The sequence below is a fragment of the Amphiura filiformis genome, chromosome 18, assembly GCF_039555335.1.
Source record: "Amphiura filiformis chromosome 18, Afil_fr2py, whole genome shotgun sequence".
In the NCBI taxonomy this organism is placed as follows: Eukaryota; Metazoa; Echinodermata; class Ophiuroidea; order Amphilepidida; family Amphiuridae; genus Amphiura; species Amphiura filiformis.
Window position 1 is genome coordinate 30,196,185 of NC_092645.1, and position 12,952 is coordinate 30,209,136.

At 34.4% G+C, this 12,952-nt stretch overlaps 1 protein-coding gene across 1 annotated transcript; it reads left to right on the forward strand.

Annotated features, from left to right (window-relative positions):
- The first annotated feature begins 11,801 nt into the window (after nucleotides 1-11,801).
- Nucleotides 11,802-12,257, forward strand: LOC140139089 (uncharacterized). The gene has a single exon (XM_072160870.1). It carries the CDS (start codon nucleotides 11,802-11,804, stop codon nucleotides 12,255-12,257), a length of 456 nt encoding a protein of 151 aa, XP_072016971.1.
- The last annotated feature ends 695 nt before the right edge of the window (nucleotides 12,258-12,952 follow it).

Genomic DNA, 12,952 nt, shown 5'->3' on the forward strand with positions numbered 1-12,952 from the left:
GGGAAAAGTGGGGGATGCGGTTGTGGATCACGAAATGCCCCTTTAAGATCCAATATTTAATTTAAGATATTTCAAATTTTGGCCAAAAATCCAAATTACACGAATAATTACAATTATATATACATAAAAAACACACATTTAGAATGATATGTAGAATACTATAAAATTACTCAAATAAATATCATTGCATACAAATTATAAGTAGAACAAGTTTAAAAGTAAAAAAAATACAATTACATGAAACGAAAGCACCAAAATGCTGTCACTCAACCACCCGCACTTTATGCACCTAAGCTAATTGGTTGAAGCGGGGAGGCAATATCTCCGAGCAAGGGTCTGATTTTCAAGAAAAATAGGCCAGAGAAGAGGAAACTGAACAGAATAGAAGTTGAACAAACAAACAGTGTCCATCATAAGGCATTAGTGTCTGACTAAGTAAAAATAACACTATGCTATTCTTAATATTTCAATGATTGAATTTGGATTTTTGTTGACAAAAGGATAACCCAGACGTCTTTTGCTGTGCAAGTTCCTGTGTCAGTCTCTGTTTGGTTATGTCTGATTTCAAGTTCCCCAACCTTCATTTCTAATGAATATATAAATTCAAAATGTGTTCTCCGTATATTCATTTGTCTTAAACACGTCATGGCTTACACGGGTGAGATTTTACCCTGCGCAATATTTAATAACACATCACAAAAAATAAACACCCCTTTTTAAAGACAATTTTACAGAAAATCTATGCATCAAATTTTGAAACAGAAATAAAGTACAAATAAGTCCATTAATTTGCGCTGCGCATTTTGATACCTTAAAATGTGCAAATAGCCTCAAAATTGTTGCTTCGCTCCGGCGAATGAAATATTTAGATTCCAATGTTGCGCTTAAAGCCAGTATAATTGTTATATATATTTAACATTTCTTGCAACGGTTTTTAAAATTGTTTTTCTGCACAACACTTATCTGTGTTTGGGCCTCACATTGAGGCCTGTACCGAAATAATCTGATTTACCAAAATTGAGGTGAATAATATTAAATTAGAGGTTTTGATATGAGAAAATAAACGTGTTTCACAACGACATCGAGGCATGTGCCGAAATAATCTGATTGACCAATTTTGAGCTGTCTAATATAGATAGAGGTTTTGCTATAAGAAAAAACGTCTTTCACAACGACACTTTGAACAGTGTGTTTCTTTTAAGAAACATACTGTTCAAAGTGTCGTTGTGAAAGACGTTTTTTAAATGTTAAAACATCTAAATGGACCCAATTACACTAAGATTAGGAGAAAAATATAAGCCTCTTTCTGGGGAATAAAATCTTTATTTTGATAGGATAAAGAAGGGAATGGGGTTATCGATCTGGTCACACACTTTTCAAAAGCTCTCACCCTGTAAACATTTTAGGGCTAATGGCACATAAATGAGAAAATCAAAGATATGTAGGGAAGCATATTTTCGAGTTTCCTTTGTTATTCCAGTATTAACATATCATTCTGAGTTGTGGTCTTCACAAAATATAGGATTTAAATATTTATAAATATCTCTTTTAAAATGCAATAAAATTTACAGTCCTCGAAGTAAACTTTATAAATCTAATAATAAATTTAAAGTATAGACCTCTGGAAAAGGCAACCGTTACTAATCCTGTAATGGGTTTGAGCACTTTTAATTCCATTATTATGTTTTGCTGAATCTAAGTGTGTAAAAATATTGGATCTTAAACATAATAATGATAAAATTGGATGCTTTACGCCCAATATTTATTGGTCTTGATATGAGTTTTAAAATATTGTACTCGACTATGTCTCGTCCAATATTTTAAAACTCATAACTCGACCTATAAATATGGGCTCAATCGATCCAATTTTATATTAAAGTTAGTCACCTGAAAAATACTTGTTAAATCTAATAATATGCACTTAGAGTGAATGCCAGCTTTTAAAAATTAAATGTTCCTATTTGAAGTTAAAAGCGTTTCTAAATTTCTCTAAAATCAAATGGAAAAAATATTACTTTTCGAAAGGTAAATACCTTATCAAGAAAAAAATGGCGAGAGAATTGTAATAACTATTAACCACCCATAAACGATGAAAACCATAGCACCTTCCCTGTTGGCTCAAATAACACGGATTATTTTAGGGAATTGGTAAAAAATAAAGAAAAGCATAAGAAATTTCAAAAAAAGTTCCTAAAATAGGTGATGAAAAGACTTTCTTTGCTATGATTTGACTTTTAGTTAAATGAACATCATTAATTTGACACAGTAGTTATTTTTCTTTAAGTGTATAGTAGTGCCCATACGATCAAAAGGATTTACAAAAAAATTGAATCAAAAATTTACTGAAGACTAGGATGTAAGTGAGTAGTAATAACAACGCAATTTCGACGTTCTTGTATTAAAGTGTTGACTTATATTCGGCAATCTGGTAGCTTTGAGCATAGCCACAATGTATTGAAATTAGACTAATACCAAGCATGAAAACAGAAATGATACTGCGAAGTATGTGCCCATAAAATAAATGTACTCTGAAGAAAATATCTTAGAGCCTCCTTCAAATGAATACCAATGGGTATTAGTATTTTGAGATAAAAACAATATTACGTGATAATATTTTGGATAGAAATGCTGTAATATATATTTGAACTTTATATTTGGAAAAAATATGGTAAAAAAGGGAAAAACGCAGTGACATATAACGCGCTGCGCACAGGTGCAGCGCATAGAAGTTGATCCACAAGCCTCAGCACACTTTACAGGTTGTCACTGACCACTACGGCCCACATCATTCCATAAACCATTTAACAACAACACATTGACTCTGTAGCTTCAAGCGCGTACACCCTAAACATTCCACAAATAACATTCGCAACCAGAATCACCTCCATCAGTTTCGTACGAGCTATCACGAGACAATTAGCAGTTAGTTCCTTGTCCAGGGAATTTCAAGCTAACTCGGTTTTTCCACGAGAGCGTACTAAACTACCGTCAGGGTTTGAACCCGCAACCAATCACACCATAGTCAAACGCCTTATTGATTGAGCTAACTTGGTTGATTTTGCGGCTGTGCTTTCCCAATCAAATCTACAAATGTGTCCTTGAACCTCGAAACAAATTATACTCACGGTTGTTTGATGGGATCATTTATTAGTTTTTCAAACAAAACATCATGTACAATCAAATTTTAGGCTTAAACAGCTAAATGTGATATCATCCTAATGTATACAGATGCTTGTGAGTCATTCTCAACATTAATTTCCACTCTTTTACAAAATTATTCACTTTTATAGCATTTTTTATAGCTTTTTCGGATATAAAATGTATCTATTAATGACAAAATTGGTGGCGCTATTTAGTTACTGGACATTACTCTTTCAAGCTTTTAATACAAATAATTCCTTTTATTGTTTGATTAAATATGTTTATAAAATTTCCTTGTTGCTTGTTTCACCTATTCCATATGTTTTAATGGCAGTATTATTCACCTACCCCTTGCAAATAAAGAAATATGATTTAGGATGAATAGCGCCATCTATAGTTTGCATTTAGTTAATAATGAAGCCAATTCTATATACATCAAACAACCGTGTACTCTGCATACGTTATATCCACGTTTATTCTTAAAATAGCCTGTTACATACTAAAGATGACTATTGTGTTTATTAAACTTCTAAGCAATTACGTATAATCCTGAATCTGCGAAACTAATATATATTACTGATTTACTATATTTTTGGCGCGAAAGAAAACCCATTGAATGCATTTGAATAGAACAAGAACGTAACGTGAGGGAAAGGACGCCAATATTAAAGATCAAAAGGAATTTGAAAGCTGAATAAAAATGTGCTTAACAACATATATTAGATAGTCTGGTAGCTTTGAGCATAGCCTCAATGTATTGAGATTCGGCGAATACCAATCATGGATACAAATTAATGTTGTACTATAGGAATGCGACGGCGAATTGTATGCACAAACACAAGGCACTCTGTAAGAATATATTAAAGGCTCATGCAAAACAAACTCCGCTTTGGAATGAGACTGCATGATATTTTGGATAATATTGTTGCAGCACATCTTTTGTCAAAGATTTGCCATCCTACTGCAGCATACGTGCATTACATTTTAAATAGGAATAGCTGCCCCAGACCATTAAAAAGTTAATACCAATATGGACTTTTTGAATATCCAGGTAATCTCTGAGAATTGGTTCCAGATATTTCTGAAATTAAAAATAAGATCCTTATAATTATATTTTGTTAACTTTTAAGTTGACGAAAATATAATTATAAGTATCATCTTTATTTAAAAAAAAATAGAGACCTTTCCATATATTAGAGACCTTCCATATATGAATTTAAACGAAATAGCTTATCCAAAGATTACTTCAGTTTTGCCCTCATCCTCAGTAAAAATCAGCTGAAAAGGTAAAACAATTGCAACATGTCGTATTTGTTTGCGGAAAACAAGGATTACTTAAGTTGTCACTCATCCACAGTTTCGTATAGCATTAGATTTCTGACATTGTGCATTAAAATCCAAGTAGAATGTATTCACACAGCTTAAGCGAGACTATTAGTATAACACTTTGTTGACTGCATAATAACACAGCAATAAAGTTGCAACTTTTATTCTAGAAAGTCCTGATGTTGACATCATTTACTATTATTTACTTTCTTCTGATTGGCGAGCTGTACAGTGTAAGCGATGAACACGTTGTATCACCTATGACTTACTTATAGCCTGGAATTGATTTGGTGATTAGTGACTCTTTACATATATCATTGTATATCGGTTTTCTTTTCAGCACCGGTGCACTCCCTATCGAAAAAAAAAACCCATCAATTACATTATTATTTACTTTCTTCTGATTGGCGAGCTATACAGTGTAAGCGATGAAGCACGTTGTAGCAGTAGCACCTTTGACTTGCTTATAGCCTGGACTTGATTTAGTGATTAGTGACTCTTTACATATATCATTGTATTATGGGTTTTCTTTTTGGCACCGGTGCACTCCCTATCGAAAAAAAAACATCATTTACATTATTATTTACTTTCTTCTGATTGGCGAGCTGTACAGTGTAAGCGATGAAGCACGTTGTGTCACCTATGACTTACTTATAGCCTGGAATTGATTTGGTGATTAGTGACTCTTTACATATATCATTGTATATCGGTTTTCTTTTTGGCACCGGTGCACCCCCTTTCGAAAAAAAACCCATCAATTACATTATTATTTACTTTCTTCTGATTGGCGAGCTGTACAGTGTAAGCGATGAAGCACGTTGTAGCACATTTGACTTGCTTATAGCCTGGACTTGTTTTAGTGATTAGTGACTCTTTACATAATAATATCATTGTATTATGGGTTTTCTTTTTGGCACCGGTGCACTCCCTATCGAAAAAAAAAAAAAACATCATTTACATTATTATTTACTTTCTTCTGATTGGCGAGCTGTACAGTGTAAGCGATGAAGCACGTTGTGTCACCTATGACTTACTTATAGCCTGGAATTGATTTGGTGATTAGTGACTCTTTACATATATCATTGTATATCGGTTTTCTTTTCGGCACCGGTGCACTCCCTATCGAAAAAAAACCCCATCAATTACATTATTATTTACTTTCTTCTGATTGGCGAGCTGTACAGTGTAAGCGATGAAGCACGTTGTAGCAGTAGCACCTTTGACTTGCTTATAGCCTGGACTTGATTTAGTGATTAGTGACTCTTTACATATATCATTGTATTATGGGTTTTCTTTTTGGCACCGTTTGCACTCCCTATCGAAAAAAAAACATCATTTACATTATTATTTACTTTCTTCTGATTGGCGAGCTGTACAGTGTAAGCGATGAAGCACGTTGTGTCACCTATGACTTACTTATAGCCTGGAATTGATTTGGTGATTAGTGACTCTTTACATATATCATTGTATATCGGTTTTCTTTTCGGCACCGGTGCACTCCCTATCGAAAAAAACCCCATCAATTACATTATTATTTACTTTCTTCTGATTGGCGAGCTGTACAGTGTAAGCGATGAAGCACGTTGTAGCACATTTGACTTGCTTATAGCCTGGACTTGATTTAGTGATTAGTGACTCTTTACATATATCATTGTATTATGGGTTTTCTTTTTGGCACCGGTGCACTCCCTATCGAAAAAAAACCATCATTTACATTATTATTTACTTTCTTCTGATTGGCGAGCTGTACAGTGTAAGCGATGAAGCACGTTGTGTCACCTATGACTTACTTATAGCCTGGAATTGATTTGGTGATTAGTGACTCTTTACATATATCATTGTATATCGGTTTTCTTTTCGGCACCGGTGCACTCCCTATCGAAAAAAAACCCCATCATTTACATTATTATTTACTTTCTTCTGATTGGCGAGCTGTACAGTGTAAGCGATAAAGCACGTTGTAGCACCTTTGACTTGCTTATAGCCTGGACTTGATTTTGTGATTAGTGACTCTTTACATATATCATTGTATATCGGTTTTCTTTTCGGCACCGGTTCACTCTTAAAACCCCTAGACGATTTTACTTAATTTCTTGTGAAATAATATCTCACTTAATTTTAGGGTCAAATATAACTTAAATTCTAGACATGATTTGGGGTCAAATTTGACTCGGAAATATTACTTCACAACAATGTTCTTAAACCTTACATTTAAATGTCGGTTTAAATAAAGGTCATTGATACGTTTTTGAAACGTTATTGTAAAATATTTGGGCGAACATTTTGTACAAAATATTTTGTCAACAGTTAAATAAGATTTTGGTAGAATGTTTTTTTAATGTTTTCTGAATGTTATTATAACGTTTTCATACCCTTTAATACCCACTAATAGGCCTGGGCGATACATTGAAATACGACGAGTAACTATTTGTTTTCATGGCATTCAAAAAGACTGCATTAAAATCGCTGAAATTGATCAAGTTATATAGCCAAAAAGTACTTTTTAGAGTTTGATGCTTCAAAATGGTACATTTTCTCTCATTTTATGACATTTTTGTTGTAATAGTACCAAAATTCATACGCACGGCTTCGGATTTTAGTAAATATTCGCCCTATCATATTGTAACTTTCAGCTTCGAGGGCGCACTGTCATTTTAAGGTGTTTACGGTTCAGTGCGTTAAAACAAGAAAAGTCTCAGGTCAACCTATGTTGAATTTTTGATCATTTGGCATCTAAATCATATAGTTTCACCTGATATTAGTGGCATTGAACTGTGAGAGTTCTGAATATGAGAAAATTCCACCCGAAATTAGGCAGTTTCCCATTGAAACCCGTGTAATACATAATTAGTGGTATTTATTCTATATATAACCAGACATTTAATCGTTTTCTGTAAAACGTTTTGTTTGTTTTACACCTGTAAAGGCTTGCTTAAGAAAGTCATACAAATAGCAGCTATTGGTTGTGTGTATTTCGTGATTGGTTTTGGGAACTTTTTTCTGAATAAAGCAAATCTCAATTTCAACTAACTAAACATTTTTTGTTTTCCGGCAATGGTAATTCCATCTGCGCTGGATATACCTTTATATCAAAAGAATTGATGACAAATGCATATATTATAAAGATGTATGTCAAGAACATTACAGAAATTGTTGAATTAGAATCTTCATGATCAATATCTCTCGTCTCTTGTGATATCCTGTTTACACAAAGACGCCGACACATTTACTCCATTAAGCATTTGTTCTTATCATATGATTCCAAAGAGTTCATCTAGTTTGTTTGGTGTCTGCATCACTACTCAGCTTGTGCATTGTTGTGAATCGTTTTACTTTAGGTTAGGAACAATCAAATATCTAAATTGTCATAACTCGGTTCAATGATGTTAAAAATACCATGGTACAAATTACATTTTTGACTCAAAAGTAATACGCCAATTCGGCATTGTAATTTAAAATGCATTGTGCCTTATTTTTTGCAGGCTAGGGGCACTTTGTCCTCTGATAAATCGAGAAAATTGTTTTTTGTGCATTCAAAATATCATTTAAAATGTTTTACTAGCATAAAAATTGTTTAAAATCACGATTATACGTATTAATTATTAAAATATTTTTAATGATAGGAGTATTACAATTATAGTAAATGAATAAATAATAATTACAGCAATTTCCCCGATATATCAGCGGTCAGTGTCCCAAAACTGCTCTCAAAACAGCAAGTTACAATACCAATTGGGCTTATTGCAGTATAACTTCTTTATCTGTCCGATTTTGCGGTTTAACTTCTTAATGAAAAGGACTTAAAACCTTTTTATATTTGAGGTTCTAGTAAGGTGCACCTTATGGTACTTCACTCCTGTCATTCACCCTCTGATTAGTTTGAAAACAGTACATATTCAGGAAACAAAGTGCAGCTCATCGCAGGCCTTATTGTTTGAACAATCTTAAAAGATGTTCTCATAAATTTGACCTTGAACTTGTTGTTGATTTATATGCAAATAATTACTCAGAGTACATAATCTAGTCTCCATAAGATGAACGTTGTTATTGACCATGGAACGCGAGAGTTCAAAAGAAATCTAAAGTACCATATAACGCATATTTAAACTTTCTTTTCAATTTAATGTTGATTTGGGAGGTTACAATATTACTTGTAACTTAGTTTCACAAATAGACTGCAAAATATAATGAATATCTCAGCTCTATAGAATAATACATTATATCAAAGTTCACTTGCCTGCTATTTCAAATGCGACATATTCTAAATTTTCTTCACATATTCCTCATCAATACAATTTGACACTGTTTATAAAATGTCGTTGATTCATTCATTGTATGTCGATTGCGTATGAACGAATGTCAATAGCGTAAGATACAAGGTGAAACACTCCTTTGTTTGTCACCAAGTAAAGTTCTCCTAACACTTTTGTAATATATTCGATTCGTTTACATACCACCTTCATCGTCAGTGATTTAGGATGTAAGGTTTAAGGTGGCTGTGTACTCTCAGACATGCATGTAGTAAAAGTGCAATAACTTTGTAATTATTCGCGCAAAACATATAAAAGTATACATTTTTATGAAGGCAAGAAATCAATAAATCTTAATATAAATACAGATTTGGGGTAAAAACAACAATTTTGAAGAAAATCACAAAAAAGTGAGTTTTTGGCAATATTTGTTAGGTACATCATAACAAAAAAACACTCTTTCCAAAATATTTTATTTTGTTTTTAGCTCAATCTCGAGGGTCCATTCCAAAACGGTTTTTTATTTTTTGATATTGGCCTTATTTTTGAGATATTGACCATATAAGGCATCAAAATGAACTTTTAAAATTCAAAAACGCCTATTTGCACAAAATGATGCCCAAAATCGGAAATAGACCAAAATATAAAAAAATGAGAAAACCGTTTCTTGAGTCGATCATGCTTTTACGATGATCATATTTGCTTACCTATAGATGCTGTATTTATTGAGTAATCGTGTACCTAAAACGTCATTTTACCGAGAAAATGAACATTGAAATAATGGCCGTTGACGTTTAAAGTGGTCACATTTTGCACTTTCATCGAATCTCACAGGAGAATGCGACAGTTTTTGTTTTGTAACTTATATTACGTGAACATCCACAGCCCCTTGAGAAGTTTGAGCGAAATCCATTCATAACTTGATATTTAAATAGGGGGAAAGAACTTGAAAAAACCCACATTTTATCAGCTAAAACGGAGCCATTTGACCACTAGGTTTTTGTGAAATCAGTGCTTCCGTGGTGTTTCCATAAGATGCGCCGCGCATGAAGATAAGCGTCGCGTATGCGTCGCGTATTTGTGCGTTAACAAATTGCGCGATACGCAACGCGATGAGTTGTTGCGCGCGTGTACCTTGCTGGTACAACAAAGATTTTCTTTCCTTTTCAATTTCAAACACGAGTGGAATAGTGAAATAAAATCCTTAAAATATTGCAGTTGGAGTTTACAAATCTGGATTTTCATTCCTTGTATTTATAAAAAACATAACAAGGTACAAACATATCATAAAAACTCAATTTTGAGAAAGAAACAATGGCTAGAGTACACAGCCGCGTTAAGACACCAGAAGAGTCATTTGATGTCTAAATGTACCATGACTGCCACTTAAATAAATAAGAATGGCGGATAGTTCATTGGATTCGTTTACAGCTGTCAGGATTTAGAAATGATTTAAATGTCATTTCATTATGCTGTTAATACGTCATGGTTTGAAACATAATTTATAGAATTATATAGCCATTAAACGAACGTGACGTGTCCGCATTTATTATACCTAAATGTTTTTATCATACAAAACGTCAGAATATCTAACGTTACGATGGTAAGCAACAGAACACTATAGACACACGAAAGTCATATAATATATGTTAAAATTGTTTTAGATTTTCAGAGGTTACGCAAATTACCTGGCATTACACGACTGTCTGGTACAAATATGTGTGGTACGTGAGAGCATTTTTCCCAATTATCACCTACTAAGACCGATGTGCTAATCTCACCATGAAATTATCGTCGTAACCTGACTCTTGTTTACTTCCATGATGTTTAACAAATTTACTTTCTAGTCAACCCTCTCTACTAATGTCAATCAGCATGTCCTCCAATTACGTAATATAAGAAAATAGCACTGGACTTAACTTATTCAATTTATTGACGGTATTAGTCAAAGTAAAGCATCTGGTACTATGTTTCTCCTCAAGTTTGGCAGTGATTTAATACAGGCAGGCGTATGTTGCTTGTCGCAGTCAGTGCAGTAACTAGGGTTGGTAGTGCCCGGGGCAAGAAACAAAATTGGCCCCTCCCCACCCCCCACCCGAGAATATCTTAGACACCCCCCCCATTCTTAAAAAGAAATTTTAGACAAATAACGCCTACCACTAATTAATTTTGGTTACTAGAAGTTGAATACTGTCTTAAAATGTTCTTTCAATTGATTTTGTGCTGAAATCCGCGGAAAGTGAGCAAAAAAAATTGAGTTTTATCGCTTGGAGGGGCGCAAAATCGATGCTAAATTGGTCAATTTGGCGCCCCCTAAGGGTAGCGCCCGGGCATGTTGCCCCCTCTGCCCCCTCCCCCCCCCATGTTACGCCACTGGTCGCAGTATTGAATCGATGATCGATCGCGGGCCAACCTTAGGCCTGAAAGGTTTGATTGGCGTTAGAGGAGGATATTGAAATCAACCAATTGAACTCAAAAAGAAAGCAGCTCAGGGAAAAAGATAACAAGTCAGCAAGAGAGAAAGTAGAATATGCTGAACTTGTTAAAACAACCAGAAAGAAACGAAGACAGAGAAATAGAAAGAGGAAGGAGAAACTAATTCAAAACATACTGGAAATGGGAAAAGGTCCCAAATAAATAAATAAAAGAAGTCGAAAGAAGGTCAGAATCCAAAAACTGCGCAAAAAAGATGGTTCTCCAACTTCAAATAGGGAGGAAATCCTCAAAATATGTTCAGACTTCTATCAAGAACTATACAATTCACACACGGAGGCCAAGAGCCAAGAAGCCAAAATAACATCACCAGAGAACTCAGAATTACCACACATCACATTTCGTGAAGTAGAAACAGCAATCAAGGAGATGAAGAAAAACAAGGCACCAGGACTAGATGAGATAACAAAGGATATTCTCGAGGAGGGAGGAAGTAATAACCCATCTAGCAAAACTGTTTAACCAACTCATCATCAAAAATGCATCCCACAATCTTGGAAGGAAGCAAAAATCATTCTTCTTCACAAGAAGGGAGACAAAGCAGACATCAAGAATTACAGACCCATTAGTCTTCTCTCACATCTGTGCAAAATGTTCACAAAAATTCTTCAAAATAGACTAAAGAAAGAACTGGATGAACATCAACCACGAGAGCAGGCAGGTTTTAGAGAAGGATTCTCAACCATGGACCACCTACTTACAATAAACCAACTCATAGAAAAGTCAAACGAATACCAACTTGACTTATGTATTGGATTCATTGATTACGAGAAAGCATTTGATTCCGTAGAACATCAGGATCTCTTCCAAGCACTGAGAGAAATAGGAATAAATGAAGGGTATGTTTGTATTCTGGAGGATATATACACAGATGCAACATCTCGAATCCATCTGGATACTGACGTTTCTAAAATTGTTAAGATATCCAGAGGAGTTAGACAAGGAGATACGTTGTCACCAAAGATATTCACTGCAGCTATGGGGGCTATCTTCAAAAAAAACTACCTTTGGATGATAGAGGAATCAATGTCGATGGAGAAAGATTAACAGACCTCCGATTTGCAGATGACGTTGCCCTTACTTCCTCAACAGTGGAGGATATGGAAATACAACTTAATGACTTGAACAAAGAAAGCAAGAAGGTGGGATTGAAAATGCACAAAGGAAAAACAAAATATATGACAAATATGGCAACAGATAAAAAGATCGTTATTGAAGATCAGGAAATTGAAAGAGTTGAGGAGTATAAATATCTGGGCCAAACACTGAGGTTAAAGGATTGTTCGAAGGAAGAAATATTGAGAAGGATAAAAGCAGGATGGAGTTGATTTGGAAGACATAAAGAAATCTTATGCAACAAAAATATACCCATGAAAGTATATAATCAATGTGTCCTTTCAACAATGACGTATGGCTCTGAAACATGATCATTAACTATATACTTAGAAACTAAACTACAATCCGCTCAAAGAGCAATGGAACGGCAAATGATAAACATCTCACTGCGAGAAAAAGTAAGGTGCTCAACCATCAGACAGCTGACCGGTGTTGCAGACATTTTGAGAAAAATCAAAACAATCAAAATGGAGATGGGCTGGACATGTTGCCAGAAGAAATGATAACAGATGGACAAAGAGATTGTTAGAATGGCAACCAAGAATGGGAAAAAGAAGAAGAGGTAGACAGAAGAGGAGGTGGAGAGATGATATAACATCATATTGGTACAACATGGGCGAGAGTAG

Excerpts from the sequence above, each read along its gene's own strand:
- LOC140139089 (XM_072160870.1), top strand. The coding sequence starts at position 11,802 with ATGTTCACAAAAATTCTTCAAAATAGACTAAAGAAAGAACTGGATGAA.